Below are 23,074 nucleotides of genomic sequence, written 5' to 3'. Positions count from 1 at the left end.
AGAAGGAAAATTCCCAAACTAGATTTAATAATGGTGATAATGATCATATGTTTGAAAGTGGGCAGGTAATATGATCTGAAATTTCAGAAGGAAGATTCAGAAGGCTGAATATGTTTCCATTGTCAGGACATGGGGCTTTAATATCTTATGAACATCAGAAATGCCCTGCTGGAAATGTCTGAACTCAAAGTCAGAACAGCTGTCCATCTTCAGATCCTGGACTCCAAATTTCTTTTCACACTGGAGAAAAAGAAAGCTGGCATCTTTAACTCAGGTTCTCATATGCTCCTTTCCTTCCAGATCACCTGCTTGCTGAATCCTACGTTGGGCAGGAGGACTCCCCAGATATGCACCAGGGAGCCCAGAACAAGCGCCGCCTTTCCCTCATTTCTGACGGCAAATTCGAACGCAGCTTCTCAGAGGAGCGTGGCGAGAAGCTGGCAGGCGAGGGGCCCAAACCACGGGTCTACACTATCTCCGGAGAGAGGCCTATGCTCTCCCAGCACCAGAGCGAGAGCATGGAGCTGGTGGTCATCAAAGGGGCTGAGGCTGAGGAGGAAGAGGAGGAAGACTGCTCCCAGGGCCAGCCTCTCCAGAATGCGGTCAGCTCCCACAACATTGGGAGGCACTGCAAAGGGAGCTGGGCAAGCAGCCGCCAGGTCTCCAAGGAGTGCCCCGGCTGCACCCACCTGGCTGCTCCTTCCCAGCACGCCTTCGACATAGAGCATCCTCACCCCCACCACCCCCATCACCACCACCACCACCACCAGGCCGGCGAGACTGGCTGGCGCCGGAAAAAGCTGGAGAGAATGTATAGCATTGACCGTGTGTCAGGTTAGTAACGGAATAAAAGAAACCAATATAGCTCGAATGAAAGGCCTGTGCTCTAGTCTTCAACAGTGGGTAGTCTGATTTCCCTGGAAAAAATGTGGGTGGGGTGACACCCAGCTCCTGTAGCCAGTGTGGTGTAGTGGTTAAGAGCAGTGGACTCGTAATCTGGTGAACCGGGTTCGCTTCCCCGCTCCTCCACATGCAGCTGCTGGGTGACCTTGGGCTAGTCACTTCTCTGAAGTCTCTCAGCCCCACTCACCTCACAGAGTGTTTGTTGTGGGGGAGGAAGGGAAAGGAGAATGTTAGCCGCTTTGAGACTCCTTAGGGTAGTGATAAAGCAGGATATCAAATCCAAACTCTTCTTATTCCTTGCAGCTAGCAATTGGAGGGTGAGACAGTTTCTGAAAGTGGAGGTTCCACTTATCATTTACACTGCTGCTTCACTTACTTTTGGCTCTTGCCGCAGGCATGTGGCCCCCAGAAGGTTTGCTAGGAAAGGAAATGTGGCCCTCGGTCTGAAAAAGGTTCCCCAGCCCTGCCATCTAGGATTTAGCTCCACGCCCAGTTAGATGTTGTGATCTGCATTATGGTTGGATGGCTGACAACTCTCTAGTTTGGTTTATTAAATGATAAAGTAATGTACAAGTCATGAAAATTCTGTGGCGGGTAACTTAGTAAAGGAAGGGTACTGGTGGAACAAATAGCAAAGTGCCCGTTACAGAGTTTTAATTAATTTTGGATTCTGAAGCTCTGTAGTCAAAGGATAAGAACATAAGGAAAGACTGGCTGCTAGAATAGGTTAGTGGGGCATCTAACATCCTGTTCTCACAGTAGCCAGATGCCCATTATGGAAAGCCCCAAACAGGAGCTGAGTCCAATAGCACTCTCCCACTTGCGAACCCAAGGAACTGGTATTCAGAGGAATACTGGCTCCCTTGGTGTAAGGAGAACAAAGCCATTGTGGCTAGTATCAGGTTCATATGGGGAGATCTTTCAGGTATCCTGGGCTCAAGCTACAGAGCCAGCATTGCTAATAACCATTGATAGATCTGTCTTTCTCCATGAAGCTGTCTAATCCACTTTGAAAGCTTAATGAGGCTGAAGTCCATCACCATCTTTCCGTTCCCCTGCTCTCCGAAGTGTTTTCTTTTGTCTGTCCTACTTAATTTCATCAGATGATCTGCTCTTCCTTTCATTCCATGATAACTCTGGTGAGGGGAAAACATATCTCTTTATGCTTTGTCCACACCATGCGTAGCGAACTTCAATCGTGTTCCCTCTTTTCCCAGGACTGAATGCTCATTGCTGTGACTGCTTACCTCTCTTGCAGATGATGTCCCCATCAGAACTTGGTTTCCCAAAGAGAACCTCTTCACTTTTCAAACAGCTACAACAACTATGCAAGCGTAAGTTAGAAAACTGGTTGGCTGGGCATGGAGGAGAGCATGTAAAATGTCTGCATGCTCATTCACTTAACCAGCCATTCTTCTGGGTTCACATAGCATTGTTATAACAGAGACATCAAGCTGCCTTATCTGAGCCAAGCCACTGATCCATCACATTCAGTATTGTCTACAATAACCCACAGCGACTCCCTAGGCTTTCGGAAGCAGAGCCTCTCTCCTAGCCTTACCAGGGGATTGAACATGGGAATCTTCTGCATGCAAAGTATATGCTCTGCTGCTGCAATTCATTTGAGAGAAAGAGCAAGGTTCTAGTCCTCATGGTTCTGAATGCAGGGCTGAATTAAACAGGAACACTGGAAGCCTTCCCTTCATGCTTGCTCAACACAGCTTCTTTTGCATGAAATATATTGCCCTTCTTTCTCTCAGTGGCTTCATCTCCACATACATGTTTATATGTGTACATTTTTGCACTCTTTGGAAATGGCCACAGCTACAGCTTTAGTAGAGTCCCATGAGCATGACTTTGTGCTAAATTCACACATTTAAACTGCCTCATCTTATTAAGTTAAGAAGGCATGGTAGGGACCTGAGCCTTTGCCTCAGTGTTGGTGGAGCCACAGCTTTGGAAGGTCACACTTCGAAAATGTTTTGGTTTTTTTATTTATAATCATTTGGTTTCAGGTTAAAAACACACGCACGCACACGGAGCTGCCGTCTACCTGCAGAGCATGACAATACATTACATTTTTATGTATATAGGAATATATGTATACACCCACCCACCTTGCTACTGCAGAAAAGTTCAGCTTGTATTTCTTCACTAATATATATTTTCTCTCACTCTTTCTCTCTGCCTCCCCTCTGCTTTTCGTGGGACCACCAGCATCTCGTAAGTACAGCTGCTACCACCCCACAAATTTGTAGCCCCATTTTGACCCATGTTTGTTGGCATCTTTGGGTAAAACCCCCACATTTCCCCGGTATCTTGTCCATATTTGGATGCACAAAAAGGTGACAAGGGCCTTCCAGCCTTCCACCTATTTTTCTTTGAATATGATGTCGTTCCCAGGGTCTCAGCAGTGGAAGACTCAATCATCAAAGATTTAAACCCAGCCAGCAAGCATCTAGCAGCTTGCGTATTCATCCAACCCTCCTCTCTGTTTTCTCCTTTGTTCTTTTTATGATTTTGTTTTTATACCTGTGATCCGTTCTAGGAGACTGGGGATGGAGAGAATGCCTGACCATGCATCCTTGTAACCTCTTGGTTAGGGAGATGGGGAACCTTTGGCCCAGCTCCCATCAAGCCACACCTGGAGGGTCACAGGTTCCTCTTCCCTGTTCTAGGTTATTTGTAATGCAGATGGGAAGAATGGGCAGCGGGGGTGCAGGGTGTTGAGGCATGGCAAATGACAAGAGAGAAGTCGCCTTATTTAAAATACTCAGCAAACTGAATTTTTGTGGGCCCCCCCTCCCCAAGAAATGCCTCTGCCTCAGACATTTCATTGTTAAGGTCCAATTTTTCAGTGTCATTTCTGAAGCTTTCTTCTCTTTTATCCTCTAGGGGTTAGGAGGTAACCATTAAATTATTGCTCGTTCCTTCTCTGAATGCTGTTCTCACAGTAGGCAGTGCAAAACTTTCCTTTACTGATATTGTGGGTTCCATGGTAGGGGGAACATAACTAGAGGGAGTTAGCCCATGATAGGGGAGTGCAGAATGTTAGCCTGCTGCCAATTTATCCGTTCTGGACATAGTCCTTTTTCTCCAGGCTCTTACGATATGCCACCTCCTGATCTATTCTCCTCCCCCCCAAAAAAACTCAGTGTGTGACATACACTCAACATTCCTCCTGACCTATTTTGCCCCTCCCAAAAAAACACCAGTGCATGGTATACACTCAACATCTCTTCCTAATCTATCTCCCAGTGCAAAACAGGGTATGATACACTCAACATCCCTATTTGCTCCTTCAGCCTCTCTCCCAACTTGTTTGTAGTTCATTTTGTGGCTTGCGTCTCCTTCCTCTTCCTCAAGAGGTTTGCCTCTTGACTGGGAGTCTGCGCTCTCCCTTGTCCTGTGTTGCTGTCCCCCCTCAATGTCGTCTCCCAGTTTCGAAGCTGTTGTAGTTTGGTTTTAATGCCTTAAAACTGGTTTCCCAGGGCATTCAGGGGCTACGCGGAGAGGAAGAGGCGGAAGCGGGAGAATGATTCTGCGGCTCTGATCCAGAGGTACGAGGGCGACTCCTCCTCGCACGAGTTCAATCCTTGCCTTGTTGCATGGGCCACCTGCAAGGGGCATCGGCATTGCTTTTGAAAAAAATAAATGCTGGCAGCGAGATGTTTCAGATGCTGGTACAGAGAACCGAAGAAGCTGATGGCAGTCAATTGGGCAGGTTCTTTGTTCTTAACAGGGCACAGTCCCTCTGAAAGCAAACTTGGCAAGAGCTTGAAGGCCAAATATTTACTAATGTGGTTCGGTTCCATCGTGCAGGACTCGTCACTGATTTTCTGTCCTCCCAGCAAATAGAGATAACTAAACACGGGGTGGGGACCTTTTTCAGCCCAAGGGCCACATTACCTTTGGGGAAAACCTCCTAAGGATCACATTCCACTGGTGAGCAGGTCCAAGGCAAAAGTAGGCAAGACAACAAATGCAAATTTTACTTTGTACAAGAGCCTAGTTTCTACTCACACCACCTCTCTATCATCCATCCAGGCAAGCAAGAAGCAAGATCAGAATTCAAGGCAGGGCCAGCCCACCCATGAGGCAAGGTGAGATGACTGCCTCATGTGGCAGGTTCCACAGGAGCAGCAGAACTGGCCTCCAAGGAATCATTGCCTGTTTCCACAATGGTGGCAACAATAGCTGTAGTGCACTCCTCTGAGGCCAGGTCAGCCTCCTCTTTGGCAGTCTCCCTCACCCCCCCCCCCATAGCAGCCTCTTGGCAAATTGGAGGCCTTGCTAGTCTCCTTCCACCCTTGTTCCTGATGTAGATCTTCACCCACCTCTTCTTCACTGGCTGTGGGGAGGCACCATGTTGTAGTTCGCCTCAGATGCCAAAGTGTCTTGGTCCAGCCCTGATTCAAGGACACATTCCATCCACACATAAACACACAAGGAGGGCACAGAGCAGGGTCAGTGAGGGGTGTTGTCTAGGGAGAGTCCCAAGGCTTGGAAGGCCACGTTTGGCTCTTAGTCCTGAGGTTAGAATCAGAACTTTGCACTGAAAGAGGGAAGGCAACCCCTCCCAAATAGGCCCACACAAAGAGGGTTTTGTGTTAGGGTAGTGTTCAAAGTCCTTTGCATACATTAACTCCACAATTGTTACAATAACCTACTAAGGCAGATAGTTGTTATTTTACCTCCCAGTCCTGCAGACTGGAAGACTGAGGCTGAGTGAGCATGAGACTTACTGTGGCTGAGGTAAGATTTGGAGAGGGGGATGTTCCAGTTCACACTTGTGATCCCCAGCCCTTCTCTAAAAGGAGGGGAACCACATATACTCCTAGGCTTTGCCAAGTTTGCTTTTGCTGGGTGAAGTGGGGAAATTGTGAAGAAGAAGGAAAAGTTGGAGGGAGTCAACCTTTGCAAGAGATGTCCTGTTAAGAAGGCTATTGTGTTGTACAGTTCCATCTTGGAAAAGTTGGGACGCCTCCCAGCGAAGTGGTTGTACTCTGGACTTGAGCCAACCTGAGATGCGAATCTCCCTGCTTTGTTTTTCTGGTTGCGGGAGAAGGTGGCTGAGTGCATGTTGCTGCGTGGGGCTTTTTTCCAGCAGGTTCGTCTGCCGTCTGGCACCCTCTCCTGGAGCTTCGCAAGGGCAGACCTTGCAGGCGGTTGAATGTGGTTCCCATCTTGGGTTGATGCCGCCAGTTTCCCAGGCTGGCCTGGTCTTTCCTGCTGCCTCGTCTTGGCAAGATCCTGCGCTGCAGTCCTAAGCAACCCCCCTCTCCTCCATCCCTGATCCTTTTGCTTAGAAACTGTTGCATGTTCGAGGGGAATAAATGCTTTTCTCCCACCCCCTTTGGTGCTAGGCTGGCCTGCTCACTCTCCTTGGCTCAGAAGGAGAAGCTTGGTGCCAGCAAATTTTGGTCTCTTGATGTGGTGCCCAGTCTGGCAGGGCGAGGGACTCATTGCAAGCTGCTTTCTTTGGTAATCAAACAGTGGCTTTTTGCTGCAGCAAGATTAGGGGGGGCCTTGCTTGAGGCTGGCTGAGGAACTGGGTGTGGTGGTGGCTTATTCTCTTGAGAACTTGTGGGGCAGGGGAGGAAAGCTCTTCATGCTACTACTCCACATGAGGACAGGATCCTGTGCCAAAAGACACAATCGTCACAGGAAGGGAAACAAGCTACTAGTGAAGTGGGGGTGGGGTGTAGCTTTCATTTTTTCATTCTTTGGGGCATTTTGAGAGGCCAAGGGTAGTGCTTTGATTGCAGTGATGCCCCCTTGCCCAGTTTCTGTAGTCTCTGCGGCAGAAATGGCTTCCCGTATGGCTGCCTACAGTGTTAAAGAACACTGGGGGTGGGGGTGGGGAGAGAGATTAAATGTTTGTGGCTCTGTCAATGGAGGGGAGATTTTTAGGGGGAAGGTGCAACACCCTCCTCTCTATGGAGGGTGGATGAGTGGAGAGGAAAAGAGACACAGAAAGCCTCCTCACGCACCATGTTCTCTTGGTCCTTGCGTCGTGCCCTGTTTTTGTCCATGGCGGGACATTGCCTTGCCTTGAGGGCTTTGGCGGCAGCTCATAGCTCCCCATTGGTCTGAGGGCCCCACCCCTGGCCTAATGTGTGTGTTCCGTGCCTCCTGCTGGGTCCAGCAATGGGCCTGTGAGTGTCTCCATGGCAACCAGGCCTAGTGTGGATGGAGTCAGTGGTTGGGCTTTGTGTGATCTTGGAAGATGAGGTTCTGTTCTCTTTCATACAAACACACACGGAATCCTTTCTGTGACTGAAATCCGTTCTTTGTGCTTGGGTTGCTAAATACTCCCACCCACTCACCCCTTGTATATAGTAAAAGAATTTCTGCACTATTATAGAGTGATTAATTGACTGGAGGAACTTTTATCCAACTTCATGGGAGGGCAGAATGGAGCCTGGGCTGTGTTTGTGGCTGGCTGGCTGGCTGGCTGGTTGACTGGCTAGCTGGGGTGAATTCAATGCCACCCCTACCCCCCTCCTCACTCACTCTGTTCAGATTGTTTTAGAGCCAAAATGCAGCTTTTTCACATAACTGCACCATTCAACGATTTGCTTTGCCATTTGGCGTTGTACATACAGTCTCTTTTGAAATCTAAATTTGTTTTAAAAACTCCTGTCTCACCCATCTGCCTTAAAGGCCAGGGTGTGGGCTACAGCAATAAATACATTTTTAAAAATAATAATAATAAAGATTATCAAAGAAATAAGAGCAGAATTTGCCAAGGCCAAAGAAGTGCTAGACTAGGTTTCTTTTTACATTCTTGGTTTTAAAATAAAATTTGTGGGGGAATGGAAAAAGAAATAAAAATATTTAAAATCAACAATACATCAAAATAGGGCCATCTGTAAGTCTACCGCAATCCATTTTGAAAAACCTGATGGAAAAGGCAGGTTTTCAGCTGGTGCCTAAAAACAACGCTGATATAAATCAGATGTTACACAATGGGGTGGCCGTTACTGAGAAGGCCATGTAGGTCACAGACACTGCCCCCCCAAAAAATTTCTCTTATGGCTTGAACTACCAGATGTGCCTCCTGAGTAGATCTCAAGTTATGGACTGAATGACATGGGGAAAGACTCAACCTTGGATGGCCATCCCACCAACTAATTAGGGCTTCATGCTTCAGGGCTGAAATGTTGAATTGGGGTCAGTAGTTAATTGATGACTAATAAGAAACCAGTCTTGTAATGGCCCCTAAATGTCAGACTTAGCAACATTCATAGCCACATTCACAGCATACATCTAAAGCACTGTGATATCAATTTAAACTGCCATGGCTTTCCCAGAAGAATCCTGGAACCTGTAGTTTGTTAAGGGGAGTGAGAGTTGTATTCCTCTCTGACAGCTACAATTCCCAGAGTTCCCTGGGAAGAAGGATTGGTTGTTAAGCCACTCTGAAAATTTTAGCCCTGTGAGGGGAATGGGGGCAGACTTCTAGGGACATTCAGCTGCATTAACAAACTACAGTCCCCAGAATTCTTTTTTAAAATGTGTGTGTGTGTGTACACACACACACACACACACACACACATTTTAATTGATTATTTAACATATTAGTTCCAACAGTCATACAACAGTCATATAACATATCTTCAAATCTTATACAATATTTTTGACTTCCGTCAACACCTCTGATGATTTTCCATTCTTTATCACTTTTTCTACATTTCTTAATTTCCTATTACATTTAATTATCCTTAACTAATAATTCTTTTCGTAGTATTTATTGTAATATTTCAAATAAACCACCTAGCATAATCTGTTCATCACAATTACTTTTCAAATAGTTCATATATTTACTCCATCCCCAGAATTATTTTGGGGGAAGTCATGACTATTTAAATTGGTATCATACCGGTATAAAATATATGTTGTGAATGTAGATTTTCATGGCTGCAATTTACATTAGCTACAATTTCTGGACTGTTGCTCTTTCATCTTCCTCATTCAGCTCTATGTACTTTTGAAGGAAGAAAATGCTAACCAGCCCCACTACCACATCACCAAGAGTCCAATTAATATGTGTGTACGACACTCAGAGACTTAGTGGGTGTCAAGAGAAGACATCTAGGGTGCTATGGGCACCGTATTGTTGGCCCCCTGCATTTTAGATTCTGCTTTGAGCAATGGATTTGTATTTGGATTACGTGGCCTTCAAGATGTCCTTCCGAGTTCTATGAAAATGAAAGAAATTCTAAGCATGGTTTGTCCAAGAATATTTGCCCACTTTAATTTTAGCTCTAAGCTGTTGGGCCCGTTCTGAGTTTGCAGATCTGTGGTTGTTTGCTAACAAGCAAAGGCAAAATTATTGTTTCTCCTTCCAGAAGGAAAACCAGCTCTTAATTATACATTCCTTGCTGGATCAAACAGAAGCTCCACCTATTTGCAATGGTGGGGTGTGAAAGCACCAGTTGGCCCCCTGTTGGAGCCCCTGGATCTGGGGCTCAAAGATATGGATGTGCCTCTACTACCTTTGGAGAAATGCCTGTTAATTCTGTTCAGCATTCCGTAGAAAATAACTTCATAGATGTTTCCTATTTTGGATTTTCAGAGGCTCTTTGAAAATAAACTGGCCATGAATAGATTTTTGCCCTACATTTATACAGATTTACTTGGTAGCAGTGGAGGCTGGTTCATTTGGGCAAAGGGGACACTGCACCACCAACGTCAGTCTATCTCCAACCAACTCCCTCCTGCCTGCCTTCTTACTTCCAACCAGTCCTGGTTGTAAGCTCTGCCTCTCAGAGTCCTCCTCTGTAATCCCAATGTTGACCTTGTAGAAGTCAGCAGGGAGTAAAATGTGGGAGGACTGGGGGGACATCAGAAGTAATGGCTCTGCCTGCCATTGGTCTGGCACCATCTACTGTTGGACTTCCTGCCTTCCACCCTTCTGGTCCCAGTGGGCAATAGCCTCCTCTGTCTGGTAGAGTTCCACATTTCTAATGCCTGATAACAGGTAACTTTTGTGCCTGATTTATTTTGATTTTGTTTATTTCATGAACAAATTATATTTATGTGTCTTGTTTTCTGAAGATTCTGGGATGCCATGCCCACAGTAGCAATGTGCTATTGGATACAGCCCAAGGCACCATGGGTGTAGCCAAGGGGAAGTTGGGGGAAGTTGCCCCCACCAAATAAGTAAATCAATAAAAATACTTAACTGAGGTTCAGCACACCCCCACACCCCCGCCTCAACATAAATCCTGGCTACACCCATGCAAACTACTTTGATGCCCAAAGCAGAAAATTCAAAATGGTGCTTTACCCTTAGTGTTTTTAAAAATGCTGTTGGGGGCAAGTGCCTGGCAGTGTGTGACAAATAGGGCCAACTCTGATTGCGGTGCCAAAAATATATTCTTTCTCCCCCTACCCACAATCCATAGTGTGTTCATTTCAGTCTCAATTACGGTGCAGGCTATGAAAATTCTTCCTTCTCTCCCTGGACTTTGAAGAAGACCCTGCATTTTTGAAGCTGTGGTAAATGCCACAGGAGATGTACTCCCATGACGGACTTCAAATTTATTTTTCTAGGTCATATCCCTTATGGGCATTTTAGTCCCTGAGAGAGAAAATCCAAATCATCTTCTCTTTCTTCCCAAGGTGGTAACAACCTAATAATTACTCCCTGTAATAGCGAACTTTGTGGTGAGGGCCGGCAGAAATTTGAAACGGGGCCCACTGAGAAACAAGGAGTTACGTATCAGCATTCTCAGGGGAATGCATTTAACCCTCCGCAATTACAAGAAACTTTTTTTAAAAACCTAAGAGGACAAAAAAAGAGGGGGTTCTTTTGGGAGGAAGGATGAGATAAAAATCTAAAAAATAAATTAACAAACAAAACACATGATTGGCATTCGCTGAAAGTTGTGTGTTGGAAGTGAGGTGGGTGTGCATAAAATGGGGGTGGGGTGGGGGGAGAACGACCTTCAGCTGCTTATAGCTGTGTTCCCAAACTTTTCCCCTCACAGACCACTTGAAGATTGCTTAGGGTCTCAGCAAATCCTTTAGGTTGCATACACACCATGCATTTAAAGCATATGCCTTTCCCCCAAAGAATTCTGGGACCTGGAGTTTGTTAAGGGTGCTGGGGGGCTTGTTGCTCTGTGAGGGTTGAACTACAGCACCCAGGATTCTTTGGGAGAAGCCATGTGCTTTAAGTGCATGGCATGTATGCTATATGATTTTTAAAATTTTATTTTTACAGACATGCCGCTGACCACCTGAATGAAGCTCATGGACCACTCTTGGTCCATAAATCACAGTTTGGAAACTCTGGTTTATAGTATTGGAGAAGGGTATGTCTGACTGGCTGAAACCTAAACAAAAGCACACCTCTGTTTGGCTGCAAGGGTAAACTGCAAGCTTTTTGCTGCAGACCCGACTTGTACATTCAAATAATTTACAGTTGGCTGCCCTTCAGTGGTACTCCCAAATCTCATTCCTGAGGTGAGCATCCTCTCCCTGCAAGCTAAAATTACATCTCTCGGCTTCTTTTATGCCATTACTGAACCAGATTCACAACACTCATTTAAAGTAGTATTGTTATAACACTCATGGCTTCCCCAAATAACCTTGAGAATTGTCATTTGTGAAAAGCTGCTGAGACTTGTTAGGAGAGGACTACAGTACCCAGAGTCCCCTGGGAAGAGGGATTGAATCATAGATCATAGAATTGTAGTTGGAAGGGACCCCAAGAGTCATCTAGTCCAACCCCCTGCATTGCAGGAATCTCAGCCAAAGCATTCTTGACAGATGGCCATCCAACGTCTGCTTAGAAACCTCCAAGGAAGGAGAGTCCACACCACTTTCCAAGGGAGTCTGTTTCACTGTTAAAGTGCATTCAGTTTTGTGGAAAATGATCCAACGAGTAACCATGATGATTTTGGGAGGGCATTTCAGAGCCACATGAAAGGCCATGCACTCTACTTTCTCCAAATGACAAGAGCTCCAAATCCTTCCACCAGTAAGGCTTAAAGCATCTTACAGGGGATAATTTTCAGTAGAAAAGCCCCACATGGGTTAAGGGCCCAGAAACCCTTCTCTCCTGCATTACTGCTATTCCTTTTCAAATTTCAGCCTTGGCATTTGCATGGAATAAGCATTAAGAACCATCCCAAAAATTATAATTGTGGAACAGTGTTCTGCCAGCAAAGGAATTCGGAGCAGGTTTCCCCTTACTTAGCAAACATTTCTGCACTGGGTTCCTAAAGACAGATGTAGCAATGGCAACCCCCAAGTGGCAACTGTGAATGTAAACAGTCTGGGGCAAGTTGTGGCCAAATGGTGCACTTTCAACTTACCACCACTTGACATCCCTGCAAGATACATGCAGATTTTGCTCCCAAGATGTTAGCTCACATGTTCTCATGAACAGTTGCTGCTCCGGATGTGATTTGTTTGTGTTTCGATGAGCATTTATTCAGGATCCTGAGCAGCTCCAATAGTGGTGTAGACATACTTTTATTTTATTTTTTAAAATAATGGTTCTGTTTTGCAAATTGCAGCTCCCTAAAAAACAAAACGGCTACCGATTCCTTCTGTGTCATTGCTACAGTATATACTTGGAAAGAAGGTGATAAATGTTGAAATCAGATAAACAATGAGTAAAACAGCTATCTGATATCACCCCTTCCAAAATCTGCATGGGTCATTGAGAACATGAATTCTCAAGAGAAGTATTTACAAAAGTTAGGAACAGAAACTGTATTGTGTCAAATTGATTAGGGTCACATTCACAGCACACATTTAAAAGCTACTATGACTTCTCCCGGGATGCGGGTGGCGCTGTGGGTTAAACCACAGAGCCTAGGACTTGCTGATCAGAAGGTCGGCGGTTCGAATCCCTGCGACGGGGTGAGCTCCCATTGCTCGGTCCCAGCTCCTGCCAACCTAGCAGTTCGAAAGCACCTCAAAGTGCAAGTAGATAAATAGGTACCGCTACGGCGGGAAGGTAAACGGAGTTTCCGTGCGCTGCTCTGGTTTCTCCAGAAGCGGCTTAGTCATGCTGGCCATGTGACCCGGAAGCTGTACGCCGGCTCCCTCGGCCAATAAAGTGAGATGAGCGCCGCAACCCCAGAGTCAGCCACAACTGGTCCTAATGGTCAGGGGTCCCTTATGACTTCTCTCAATGAATTCTGGGAGCTGTAGTTTGCTATGGGTGCTGAGAGTTGTTAGGAAATCTCTCTCCCCCACTCATGGAGCTCACTAGAAAGAGGGATTGACTGTTAAACCACTGTGGGAATTGTAGCTCTGGAAGGGAAACTGGGATCTTCTAACAACTCTCAGCACCCTTAACAAAGTACAGCTCCCAGAATTGTTTCGAGGGAAACCATCTGTTTAAAGTGGTATCTTAATACTTTAGATGTGTGGTGTGAACATGGCCTCGATGTAGTTTGCTCTCTTGCATTCTGTTTATCATGCATCAATCTTTCCATGAGCGCATAACGCCAAACATGCTTCTGCCAATATGCAATTAAAACACTAGAAGATGTCTTCCAGCCTCCAGCTATGGTTGATCTAGCTACGTCAATAGGAAGTTAATAAGAGATATTCAGGGAGCTGTTTAGTGCAAAGATTCCTTGCTTTTTTTCTCTGGCTGATCTCCACTCCACAAAAAAAAAACACCTCCAAATCTCTTTCTATATACAGCTTGATGTATTTACCACCATGGTACCTTCTGGGAAATGGCCCACATCACAGTCTTCTTGGCTCCTCAGTATTGACCACCTTCTCTTTGTTCTGCTTCTTCCAGAAACTTCAGGAAGCATCTGCGGATGGTGGGGAGCCGCCGCATGAAGGCGCAGAGTGAGTGAGGGGATGGAGGTGGTGCAGGGTGTGCTGTGTTGAATCACGTCCTGAAGCCCTAGATCTCCTAGACTGGGGAAGCAGAGGGGAATCTGTGGCCTTCCAAATGCTGTTGGACTCACAACTCCCTGCAAGCCAGCAGGGCTCAACAGTCAAGGGTGTTGGGTGTTGCTAGCTTAGCAAAACCTGGAGGGCCATAGAAGTTCCCTGCCCCTGCCCCAGAGAGCTGCTCTTGCCTTGCTTCACTTTCCCCCCCTGTGCCTCGCTTTCTCATCCAGACCGATCCATGAATGTAGACTTCCTTTTTTTCTCGTTCACCTGCACTAGCTGTTACAGAGTGTGCCTAAAGAGCATGAGATTATGAGCCAGGGCGGTGTGGTGGTTTTTCTTTTGGTTGGTCGTATAGAAAGCTGTGATAATTTAGTCCCTTATTGCCATTATTTAATTTTTTTAGCCTTTGCCGAGCGCCGAGAGAGGAGCTTCAGCCGGTCCTGGAGCGACCCCACTCCCATTAAGCCCGAAAACCTCAATGATTCCCGAGAAAGTACGTTCCTTTGTTGTGTCCTCGATGAACCTCCCCTCCCGTTCCCTACCTTCCAAAACCCAACGTCAAACTGGTTTGGCATGGGCTTAATCACTGGGCCATCCATGTGAACAATTCCAACTAACCCTTAGGTTTCCCCAGAATCCTGTTCTGTCTGATTTGCTGTGGGGATTAAGCTGTGATGCTGCTGTCTTAGGGTGTTTAAATTTGCTGGTCTGTGTGTGAGTTGCAGAGGGCGGCCTCTCACAACAGCTAGAATGGAGGTGAGAGAGTGTCTCTCTCTCTGAGCGTCCTTGTAAGCGGGTTCTGCTTGGGGACAGGTCAAGGGTCCCAGGTTCAGGCCCCAGCTCCTCCTATTCAGAATCATGAGAACTGAAGAATAATGATTCAGTGACAGTGTGTCTACTTTGCATTCAGAAGGTCCAAAGGCCCCCAGCAACTCTAGGTTGGGTTGATACACACATTCTTCCTCTAATCCTGGATAGCCACTGCCAATCAGTGTAGAGAATATTGAGCTACGTAGGCAGACCAATGATCTGATGTGTTGTAAGGCAGGCAGCTATGCTCTTATTTAGTAAGGGCTGTAGCTCAGGGGCTGAGGTACCTGGTTCAATCTCTGGCATCTCCAGGTAGGGAACCCGGCAGATGGCCTTCTTGGTAGTGGCGCCCGCCCTGTGGAATGCCCTCCCATTAGATGTCAAGGAAATAAACACCTATCTGACATTTAGAAGACATCTGAAGGCAGCCCTGTTTAGGGAAGTTTTTTAATAGTTGATGTTTTGTTGTGCTTTTAATATTCTGTTGGGAACTGCCCAGAGTGGCTGGGGAAACGCAGCCAGATGGGCAGGGTATAAATAATAAAATTACTATGATTGTTGTTGTTATTGTTACTATTAGGACTTGTAGTGTCCCCTGAAAGGAAATCCTGGAAAGCAGCTGCCAGTTGGTGTAAACAGTAATGAGCTAGACGGCCCAATGGAACAGACTGTTTCTATGAGGCCAAGGTTACCTGCACAGCCTGCTTGCATTTTCTTCCCACCTGAGAGCTGAAAAGAGGCTGGAGCTAGATAGGACACCAAAAACATGCAACCTTGCCTCTTGTTATTTGTTCTTTATTTATTAACCCATCCTCCATCTGGGGAACCTTTGATTGTACAGTTGTACAGACAATCCTCATTTTGCGCTGGGGCTACAGAGCGCACATCAACCCATTCTGACTCCACTCCACCCCTTTTCATGACATCTTTATGGTGCTTTGGGGCTACTTCCAGGTTTGGTGCCATGATGTGCAATCACACATCATTCAGATGCGCCTAAGCCGGGAATTGGTAGTTCATCAACAACTCCCATCATCCTCCCATTCAGTGTTGGCCATGATGATGGGAGCTGATGGCACGCAAAGCCCAACAACCTCTGGAGGACCAAAGGCTCCCCAGCCCTGGTATATAGAGATAGCAAGAGGTATCACACATAATATAAGCAAACCACACAATAAACTTTGCATCAGAGTAAATAGAGACATCTAAGTACAGTATCAATGGCAGTAGAGTAAAACCTTTTTAGATGCTCAAGTGGTTCTTCCACTCCTCAATTAATTTCCACAAGTACCCTACAAGGTAGGTGAGCTGGCCCAGGGTCACCTAGTGAGCTTCATGCTTGAGTGTGGGATTTGAACCCTGGTCTCCCAGGTCTTAGTCTGAAACTCTAACCACTACATCACACTAGCTATCATTGTGACGATAGCAGTGCCAGTCAGAGTGACAAGGGGAGACCATTCCACCAATGAACCTCTGTGGTATCACCACTTTATTCATTTATAAGATTTCTTACCTGCCTTTCATCCTATGCTCCTAGAGTGGCTTGCAATTTTAATATATAGGTATAAAAACAGATCAAAAGAGTTAAAGATTTTAAAGAAGTTTGAAACATTCCAACTGGAACAGAACAGTATGAATTCAACTCAAGATTATGGGTTCCTCAAAGCAAAGGAATCTTAGTTGTCAAAGACCAGAGCAAAGAGTTTCATCTTCAGCAAATGGTGAAAGCTCTGTGACAAAGGTTATAATACTTTTATTACTTAATAAATTTATATCCTGCCCAGAAGCCCAGGGCAGCAAACAGATTTAAAGATGAAAACAAAGCAAAACAAAACACATTCTGATTAAAGCATTCTAAAGACAATTACACCTAAAACATTCTAGAAGCAAATAGATTAAAAACATACTTCCATCCAGTGATCTTGAAGATACCAGAAACAGTATTCTTCAGCCACCAAACACCTGTGTAGACAGGAATGTTTCAAATCATTCCTGGAAGTTAATAATGCTGGAGACAGATGCCCCTCTCTAAGGGAGGACATTCCACAAAGGGGAAACCACCACTGAAAAGGTCTATTCATGTGTCGGTGTCAACCGGTCAAGTCCAAGATGATGGACACCTCTGTATGGGGAGGGAGTTCCACCACAAGGGAGCTTCCACAGAGAAAGCTCTCACCCATGCCATCATTCCACATGCTTCTAAGGAGCCCCCTCTAAAGATTAACCCTGCTGTAAGCCCCCTAGGAAGTCCTTGGTATTAGGCAATGTGGCAAAGACGCAAACTAAGTAAGACAGGAAGATAAGCATCCTTGAATTGGGTTCAAAGGGGAATGCTCAGCCAACATAACTCTTTCAGAATCTGCATCCTAAAGGCAGCAACCAGCCTCTGATGTTTTGGTCTCCCCTTTTTACAGTTTCGACAGCAGGCATCTTCCGGGCTTCATCTCTGATCATCTGTTGGGGCCTCTTAATTGCTGGTCTGATCATGTGAGGAAGGAGGCCAATGTGCATGTGGGCCCCTTTTTAACCAGGACACTTTAGAACATTGTATGTGTGTGTTCATGTGCATAAGGACCCCTCTGCAATGCTTCTCCCTCTGTATCTCCAGGCCATGAGCTCCAGGATTCTTGCTGTGCACTTGACAAGGGTGTTGACTTGAACTGGGAGGCAGAGAAAGAGCTTGAGGCTGCAGCCTGCAGTGGGGAAGACTTCATCCCACCCAAGATCATGGTGAGCAATACCCAAAAAGCAGTACGGGCAGCTGCCAAGGGCAGAGGTGGGGAACGCTTATCAGTACAAGGGCCACATCCCATCACAGGAAAACTTTGGGGGTACACATGCCAGCAGTCCAAGAGGCAAAAGTGGGCAGAGCAATGGAGGGAAAAAATCATTTTTGCTAGACACACTCAGAGATGCTCACCCCTCTGTGTCCTCCAGGCAGGCAGGAGGCATGATCTCAGCTAGGCAAAAGCCTTATTCAAGGATACAGTGAAGCAGGGCCAATGAGGGGTATGAGCTGAGGAGACAAGTGGTTGTGGGGTTGTCCTGTAGAATAAAGAATTAACCAGTTCAGGCCTCCATATATGGGATGTGGCCCTTGTCCACTTGCCCCTGCCACTCCCCACCTCCCTTCTGTGCCCATTTTAATTGTCTCTCCTTCTTTCTTTCTCCTTCAATTTTTCCAGCTCATTTCCTCCAAGGTGCCCAAAGCTGAGTATGTTCCGACGATCATCCGCCGGGATGACCAGTCCATTATCCCCATCCTCTATGTAAGTCATAGCACAAGACCTCAATGGTCCATTCCATCTTAGTAATTTTCTGAAGTGGCATCACTTCGCCAAGTGCCAGAAAGCGTATATTGAGGAATTCCCTCCCAAGGGAGGTTAGTCTGGTCAGAAAGGTCTTTGGAACCTAAGGAGCAGGCAGTGCTGATCACTGGGCTGGTGTCAGGGCAAACCATGACAAATTGCTGGTTCCAAATGTGTTCTGATGTATTTTAACATTGTTTTCAATTAGTTTGGTTGTGTCGCTTTGCATTTTATAATGTTGCGTTTAAATGTTGTAAGCTGCGTTGAATTCCAACTTGGGAAAAAGGCAGGTTATAAATCCATAATAATAATAATAATTAATATATCTCTTTTAGGGTGATTCCCGGTAAAGCTAAACCAATCATCTGCACTCTATTGCTGATTCTATTATTATAACATTTTATCAGGCTGTTCTATGTTATTTGAATCTCCATGCTGTTGGCTGTTTCTGAGTTCTATTTTGGTTGGAGAGTGGGATAGAAGTATCTCAAATCCATAAATAAATTGAAGGCAGAAGATTGGTGGAAGATCACATTAAACGTGGGCATTGAACTTGGCCAGTACAGTGGTTGTTTTCCTTCTCTTCCTGGATTATTCCCATGTGACAGAGGTTGGAAACGTTAGCTGTAAAGAAGAGTCTGTGCTGTTATTAATAAATAAATAATATTCCATCAGTGGCATGTTACAGCATAGCACAAGCAAATATAATAATAATAATAATAATAATAATAATAATAATAATAATAATAGCAGGGCATGCTCAAAATTCAACTCTTTTTTGGCTCTATTCCAGAGGTAGCTTAAATAATAATAATAGTAGTAGTAGTAGTAATTTTATTATTTGTATCCCACTCATCTGACTAGCCACTTGGATGGTTTTAAAAGAGGATTGGATAAATTCATGGAAGAAAATGCCATCAATGGCTGCTAACTACAAGTGCTTCTGAATACTAGTTGCTGGAAATCAGAGGAAGGGAGAGCGCTCCTGTGCTCAGGTCCTACTTATGGGTTTCTGGTTAGCCACTGTGGGATCAGATTGCTGCACCAGACGGGCCATTGGCCTGATCCAGCAGGCCCCTTCTTATGTTCCAACTCGTTAAAAAAGTTAGTATCACTTTTTTCTGCCTAGCACAATGCGCTTTGTGCCTTTCTGATGGATTGAAATGTGGTGTGTTTTTAAAATAAAAAAGCAATGCCTCTCTGTTTGTTTGCTTCCAGGATCACGAGCATGCCACCTTTGATGATATTTTGGGTACGTGAGTGTTTGGTAATTAAGCTGAATTGAACGGGACTGGGACTGGTGGGTGACATTGTGCCCTGAGACAAATGGCTAGAACCTTTGCTTCACTGTTAGTTCTGAATGCAAGACAAAGGTTTCTTCACACCGCACTGGCTCCAAAGGAAGCTCATCTCTAGAGAAAAGGGGAAGGAAGGGCTGGGGTGCCTTTTGCTGGCCTCCTTCTAATCTTCTTAGGCCTGATGGACTGCAATCCCCTTCAGCCTCAGTCAGCACAGAGGGTTTTAAAAGAGGAGTAGACAATCAACCAACTTCTCTGTTGTGGCCAATGACCAATACAGTGGTACCTCTGGTTACGAATGCTTCAGGATACAAGCTCTGCTAACCCGGAAGTAGCTGTTCCTGGTTGCGAACTTTGCCCCAGGATGTGAACGGAAATCGCACGCCAGAGGCGCATGCACAACGGGAAGCCCCATTAGCAAAAGCACGCCTCAGGATAAGAACGGTTTCAGCTTAAGAACAGACCTCCGGAACGAATTAAGTTTGTAACCAGAGGTACCACTGTATTCAGAAGGAAACTTTTTACATGCATATATAAAGTAACGCAAAGCAAAATAGAAAACCATAGCAGTCAAATTACTAGTAAATGCATTGTGTTATAAAATGCTGGGTGCAAAAAAAATATGAAATTATAAGTTTGTTAAAATTAATTCCTGGCAAGTTTTACATGCAGGAGAACATTAGCCACCCTCGAAGAGGTGAATGGATATGTTCTGATCTGGAAGCATAAGATGCATCTGATCATCCTGGCAATTTCTGTAAAAAGAGTTCGGTAAAAAATCTTAGGTACCGTATTTTTTGTCCTATAGGGCGCACCGGCCCATAGGACGCACCTCATTTTTTTGGGGGGGGGGGAATGAATAAAAAAAAATTTATTTCACCCCCCCCCAGCCGTGGCTGCCGCCCCAAGCCTTGCACACACCCGCCTGAAGCACAGGGCGCCCCCCGGACGGCTCCCCGTGCTTCGGGCTGCAGGCTGCCGCCCCAAGCCTCGCGCGCCCAGTGGGACCTCCTGCCAGGCGCGCGAGGCTTGCGGACACTCACCCGAAGCACGGGGAGACCTCTGGAGGGGGGCGAGAGGGGTCGGTGCGCACCGATGCCTCTTGCTCTCCAGGCTTCAGCGAAAGCCTGCATTCGCCCCATAGGACGCACACACATTTCCCCTTCATTTTTGGAGGGGAAAAAGTGCGTCCTATGGGGCGAAAAATACGGTATATCATGATAAAAAGAACTCTGCATAAGAACTCAAGTTATCAATTTTACCTCTGCAGATTTGCAGGGGTATTTATGCTGACATTTCTTTAACCTCCCCTCCAGACCTGCTGACGGAAAAACATTTAAATGCACCACGGAAAATGCTTTGCTTCACACAGCACATAGTTAAACTATGGAACTCACTCCCACCGGAAGCAGTGATGTATTTAAAAGAGAACTGGACAGATTCATGGAGAAGAAGGCTATCAGTGGCCATTAACCATGATGGCTTTGCTTTGCCTCCATTTGCCAGAGGCAGCAATTATTCAGAATACAGTGGTGCCTCGCAAGACGAAAAGAATCCGTTCCGCGATTCTCTTCGTCTTGCGGTTTTTTCGTCTTGCGAAGCAAGCCCATTAGCGGATTAGCGCTATTAGCGGCTTAGTGGATCAGCTGATAAGCGGCTTAGCAGCTTAGCGGATCAGGTGTTAAGCGGCTTAGCGGATCAGCTGATAAGCGGCTTAGCGATCAGCTGTTAAGCGGCTTAGCGGATCAGCTGATAAGCGGCTTAGCGATCAGCTGTTAAGCGGCTTAGCGGATCAGCTGTTAAGCGGCTTAGCGGATCAGCTGTTAAGCGGCTTAGCGGATCAGCTGATAAGCGGCTTAGCGGCTTGGGAAAAAGGGGGGGGAACCCTGCAGGAACTCGCAAGACATTTTCGTCTTGTGAAGCAAGCCCATAGGAAATTCGTTTTGCGAAGCACCTCCAAAACGGAAAACCCTTTCATCTAGCGGGTTTTCCGTCTTGCGAGGCATTCGTCTTGCGGGGCACCACGGTACCTGTTGCTGGAACTCACAGGAGGGTAGAATTCTGCTCTTGTGCTCAGGTCCTGCTTTTGGGCTTCCCAATGGGGAATCTGGTTGGTCGCTGTGGGAACAGGATGCTGGACTAGATGGGTCATTGGCCTGATCCAGTAGGACTGCCATTAAGTTCTTATGGACCAGCCCTTTGATTCCACCATGATGGTGATATCTGCACCTTGGTCAAAGCCATTTCCTGCATGCTGTACATGTCTTATATACCCTTCTCTTCCCTCCCTGCCCCCCCACCTGCCCCTTCCCTTTCTTCCATAGAGGAAATTGAGAAGAAGCTGAACATCTACCGGAAGGGCTGCAAAATCTGGAAGATGCTGATTTTTTGTCAGGTATATAAATGCCCCCTGGTCGTCCCTTTCCTTCCCAAATCTTGGATTCACTTACCACTGCCTCGTTCACAACTTTCCCCCAGCCCTTCCCCCTATTGGTTGTTCTCAAGAAGCTGGACTGAAGAAGTCCTTTCAGCCCGAGGGCCAGATTTCCTTCTGGGCAGCCTTCTGAGGGCCACATGACAGTGGTAGGCTGGGCCAGTGGCAAATGTGGGCGGAGGAATGAATCACAATTTTGCCTTTGTACAGTAGGCTAGTTTTCTACAGAGATTGACATACACACACTCCTTTCTGCCCTCCACCAGGGCAGGCAAAAGGCATGAACAGGGTTCAAGGACACATTGCAGCCAGGCAAACACACTCAGGGGAGGGGGCAGTGAGGGGTGTGGCCTGGAGAGAGTTCTGAGGGCCAGATGGGGCGGGTGGAGGGCCGCATTCACCCCCCTGGGCTTGAGGTCCCCCATCCCATCATAAACTCCCCTCTCTGCTTCACCCTCCCAATTTTTGAGAGATGCTAGACTGCACAGCACCATCTTCCAGGTCTGTTCCCTCCCCTTGGCAACCACCAACAGCAGATTTTTTTCCTGGAGCCTCCATTTTTGTTGGTGCTGATTCATGAAGGAGGTTGGAAAGTCTATACTTAACCCCCACCGGACTGCCACCTCCAAAGGCCTAGAAAATGTGTCATGTTTCTTAAGCACTCTGGCTTAATCAGGACTGGCTATTCTCATTATTATCTTCTAAATGTCAAAGCCCTTGTTTGTGTGTTGCCTGGTCCACCTCCTTATCCTTTTTCAATTGTACGTTGTTGAAATTTCCAAAACAAAGCAGAGTACACAAAAGGCCTGGAGTTTTCACATTTCTACCCCATCAGACACACGCCCAATACCTGTGGGCGTTCTCTTGTTCAGCAATACCTTCTTCTCTGGGCATATTTGGAGTTTTATTGGTCCGCATTCACACTGTACATTTAAAGCACAATGATACCACTTTGAACAGTCATGGCTTTCCACAAAGGATTCTGGGAGCTAGAGTTAATTAAGTGTGCTGAGTGTTGTTAGGAGACCCCTTGCTTCCCTCACAGAGCTTCTGTTCCTGAAGTGGTTTCACAATCAGCCCCACTTCCTGGGGAATGTCAACTTTTCCTCTGAAATTTCTTGCAATATAGAGATCTGTTAAAATGTAATCAGTGAAGTCTGTAACATGGGGTGCACTTTCAAGTAAGTGAACCCTGCTGAACTCAAGCGGGGCTTGTTTCTGCATAAACATTAGCAGAATTTCAGTGTTAAATCACTGGAAAGCAAGGCTTTTAAGAATGATAGTTGACTGATTGTATGGTTTTTTTAATTGATTAATTTGCATGTTCAAACAAAAGTTCTAAAGCAACAGACACACTTCCTTTGCCTTTTGAGGATGCAAGCAGCAGCTTAGTAGAGGTGTTTTCTCTTATGTGAAAGAGCAGGGGGAAGCCTCTT

General features: G+C 46.0%; 1 protein-coding gene across 3 annotated transcripts in view; it reads left to right on the top strand.

The window, feature by feature from the left end:
• NSMF (NMDA receptor synaptonuclear signaling and neuronal migration factor) overlaps window positions 1–23,074 on the top strand; it is a 54,176-nt gene that overhangs the window by 18,565 nt on the left and 12,537 nt on the right. Inside the window, exons 3-12 of one of the 3 annotated variants that reach the window (XM_028714757.2) lie at window positions 301–834; window positions 2,162–2,237; window positions 3,121–3,126; window positions 4,395–4,463; window positions 13,685–13,737; window positions 14,192–14,281; window positions 17,207–17,328; window positions 17,784–17,867; window positions 19,125–19,158; window positions 21,529–21,599. In XM_028714757.2, the coding sequence (XP_028570590.2) occupies window positions 301–834; window positions 2,162–2,237; window positions 3,121–3,126; window positions 4,395–4,463; window positions 13,685–13,737; window positions 14,192–14,281; window positions 17,207–17,328; window positions 17,784–17,867; window positions 19,125–19,158; window positions 21,529–21,599 (1,139 nt within the window). The remainder of the gene's footprint in view (window positions 1–300; window positions 835–2,161; window positions 2,238–3,120; window positions 3,127–4,394; window positions 4,464–13,684; window positions 13,738–14,191; window positions 14,282–17,206; window positions 17,329–17,783; window positions 17,868–19,124; window positions 19,159–21,528; window positions 21,600–23,074) is intronic. The other 2 variants (XM_028714759.2, XM_028714762.2) reach the window with 2 other exon arrangements.

The sequence above is a fragment of the Podarcis muralis genome, chromosome Z (assembly GCF_964188315.1).
Source record: "Podarcis muralis chromosome Z, rPodMur119.hap1.1, whole genome shotgun sequence".
Classification (NCBI taxonomy): Eukaryota; Metazoa; Chordata; class Lepidosauria; order Squamata; family Lacertidae; genus Podarcis; species Podarcis muralis.
Note: the sequence above shows the minus strand (reverse complement) of the source record. Positions and strands in the feature narration are given on the sequence as shown.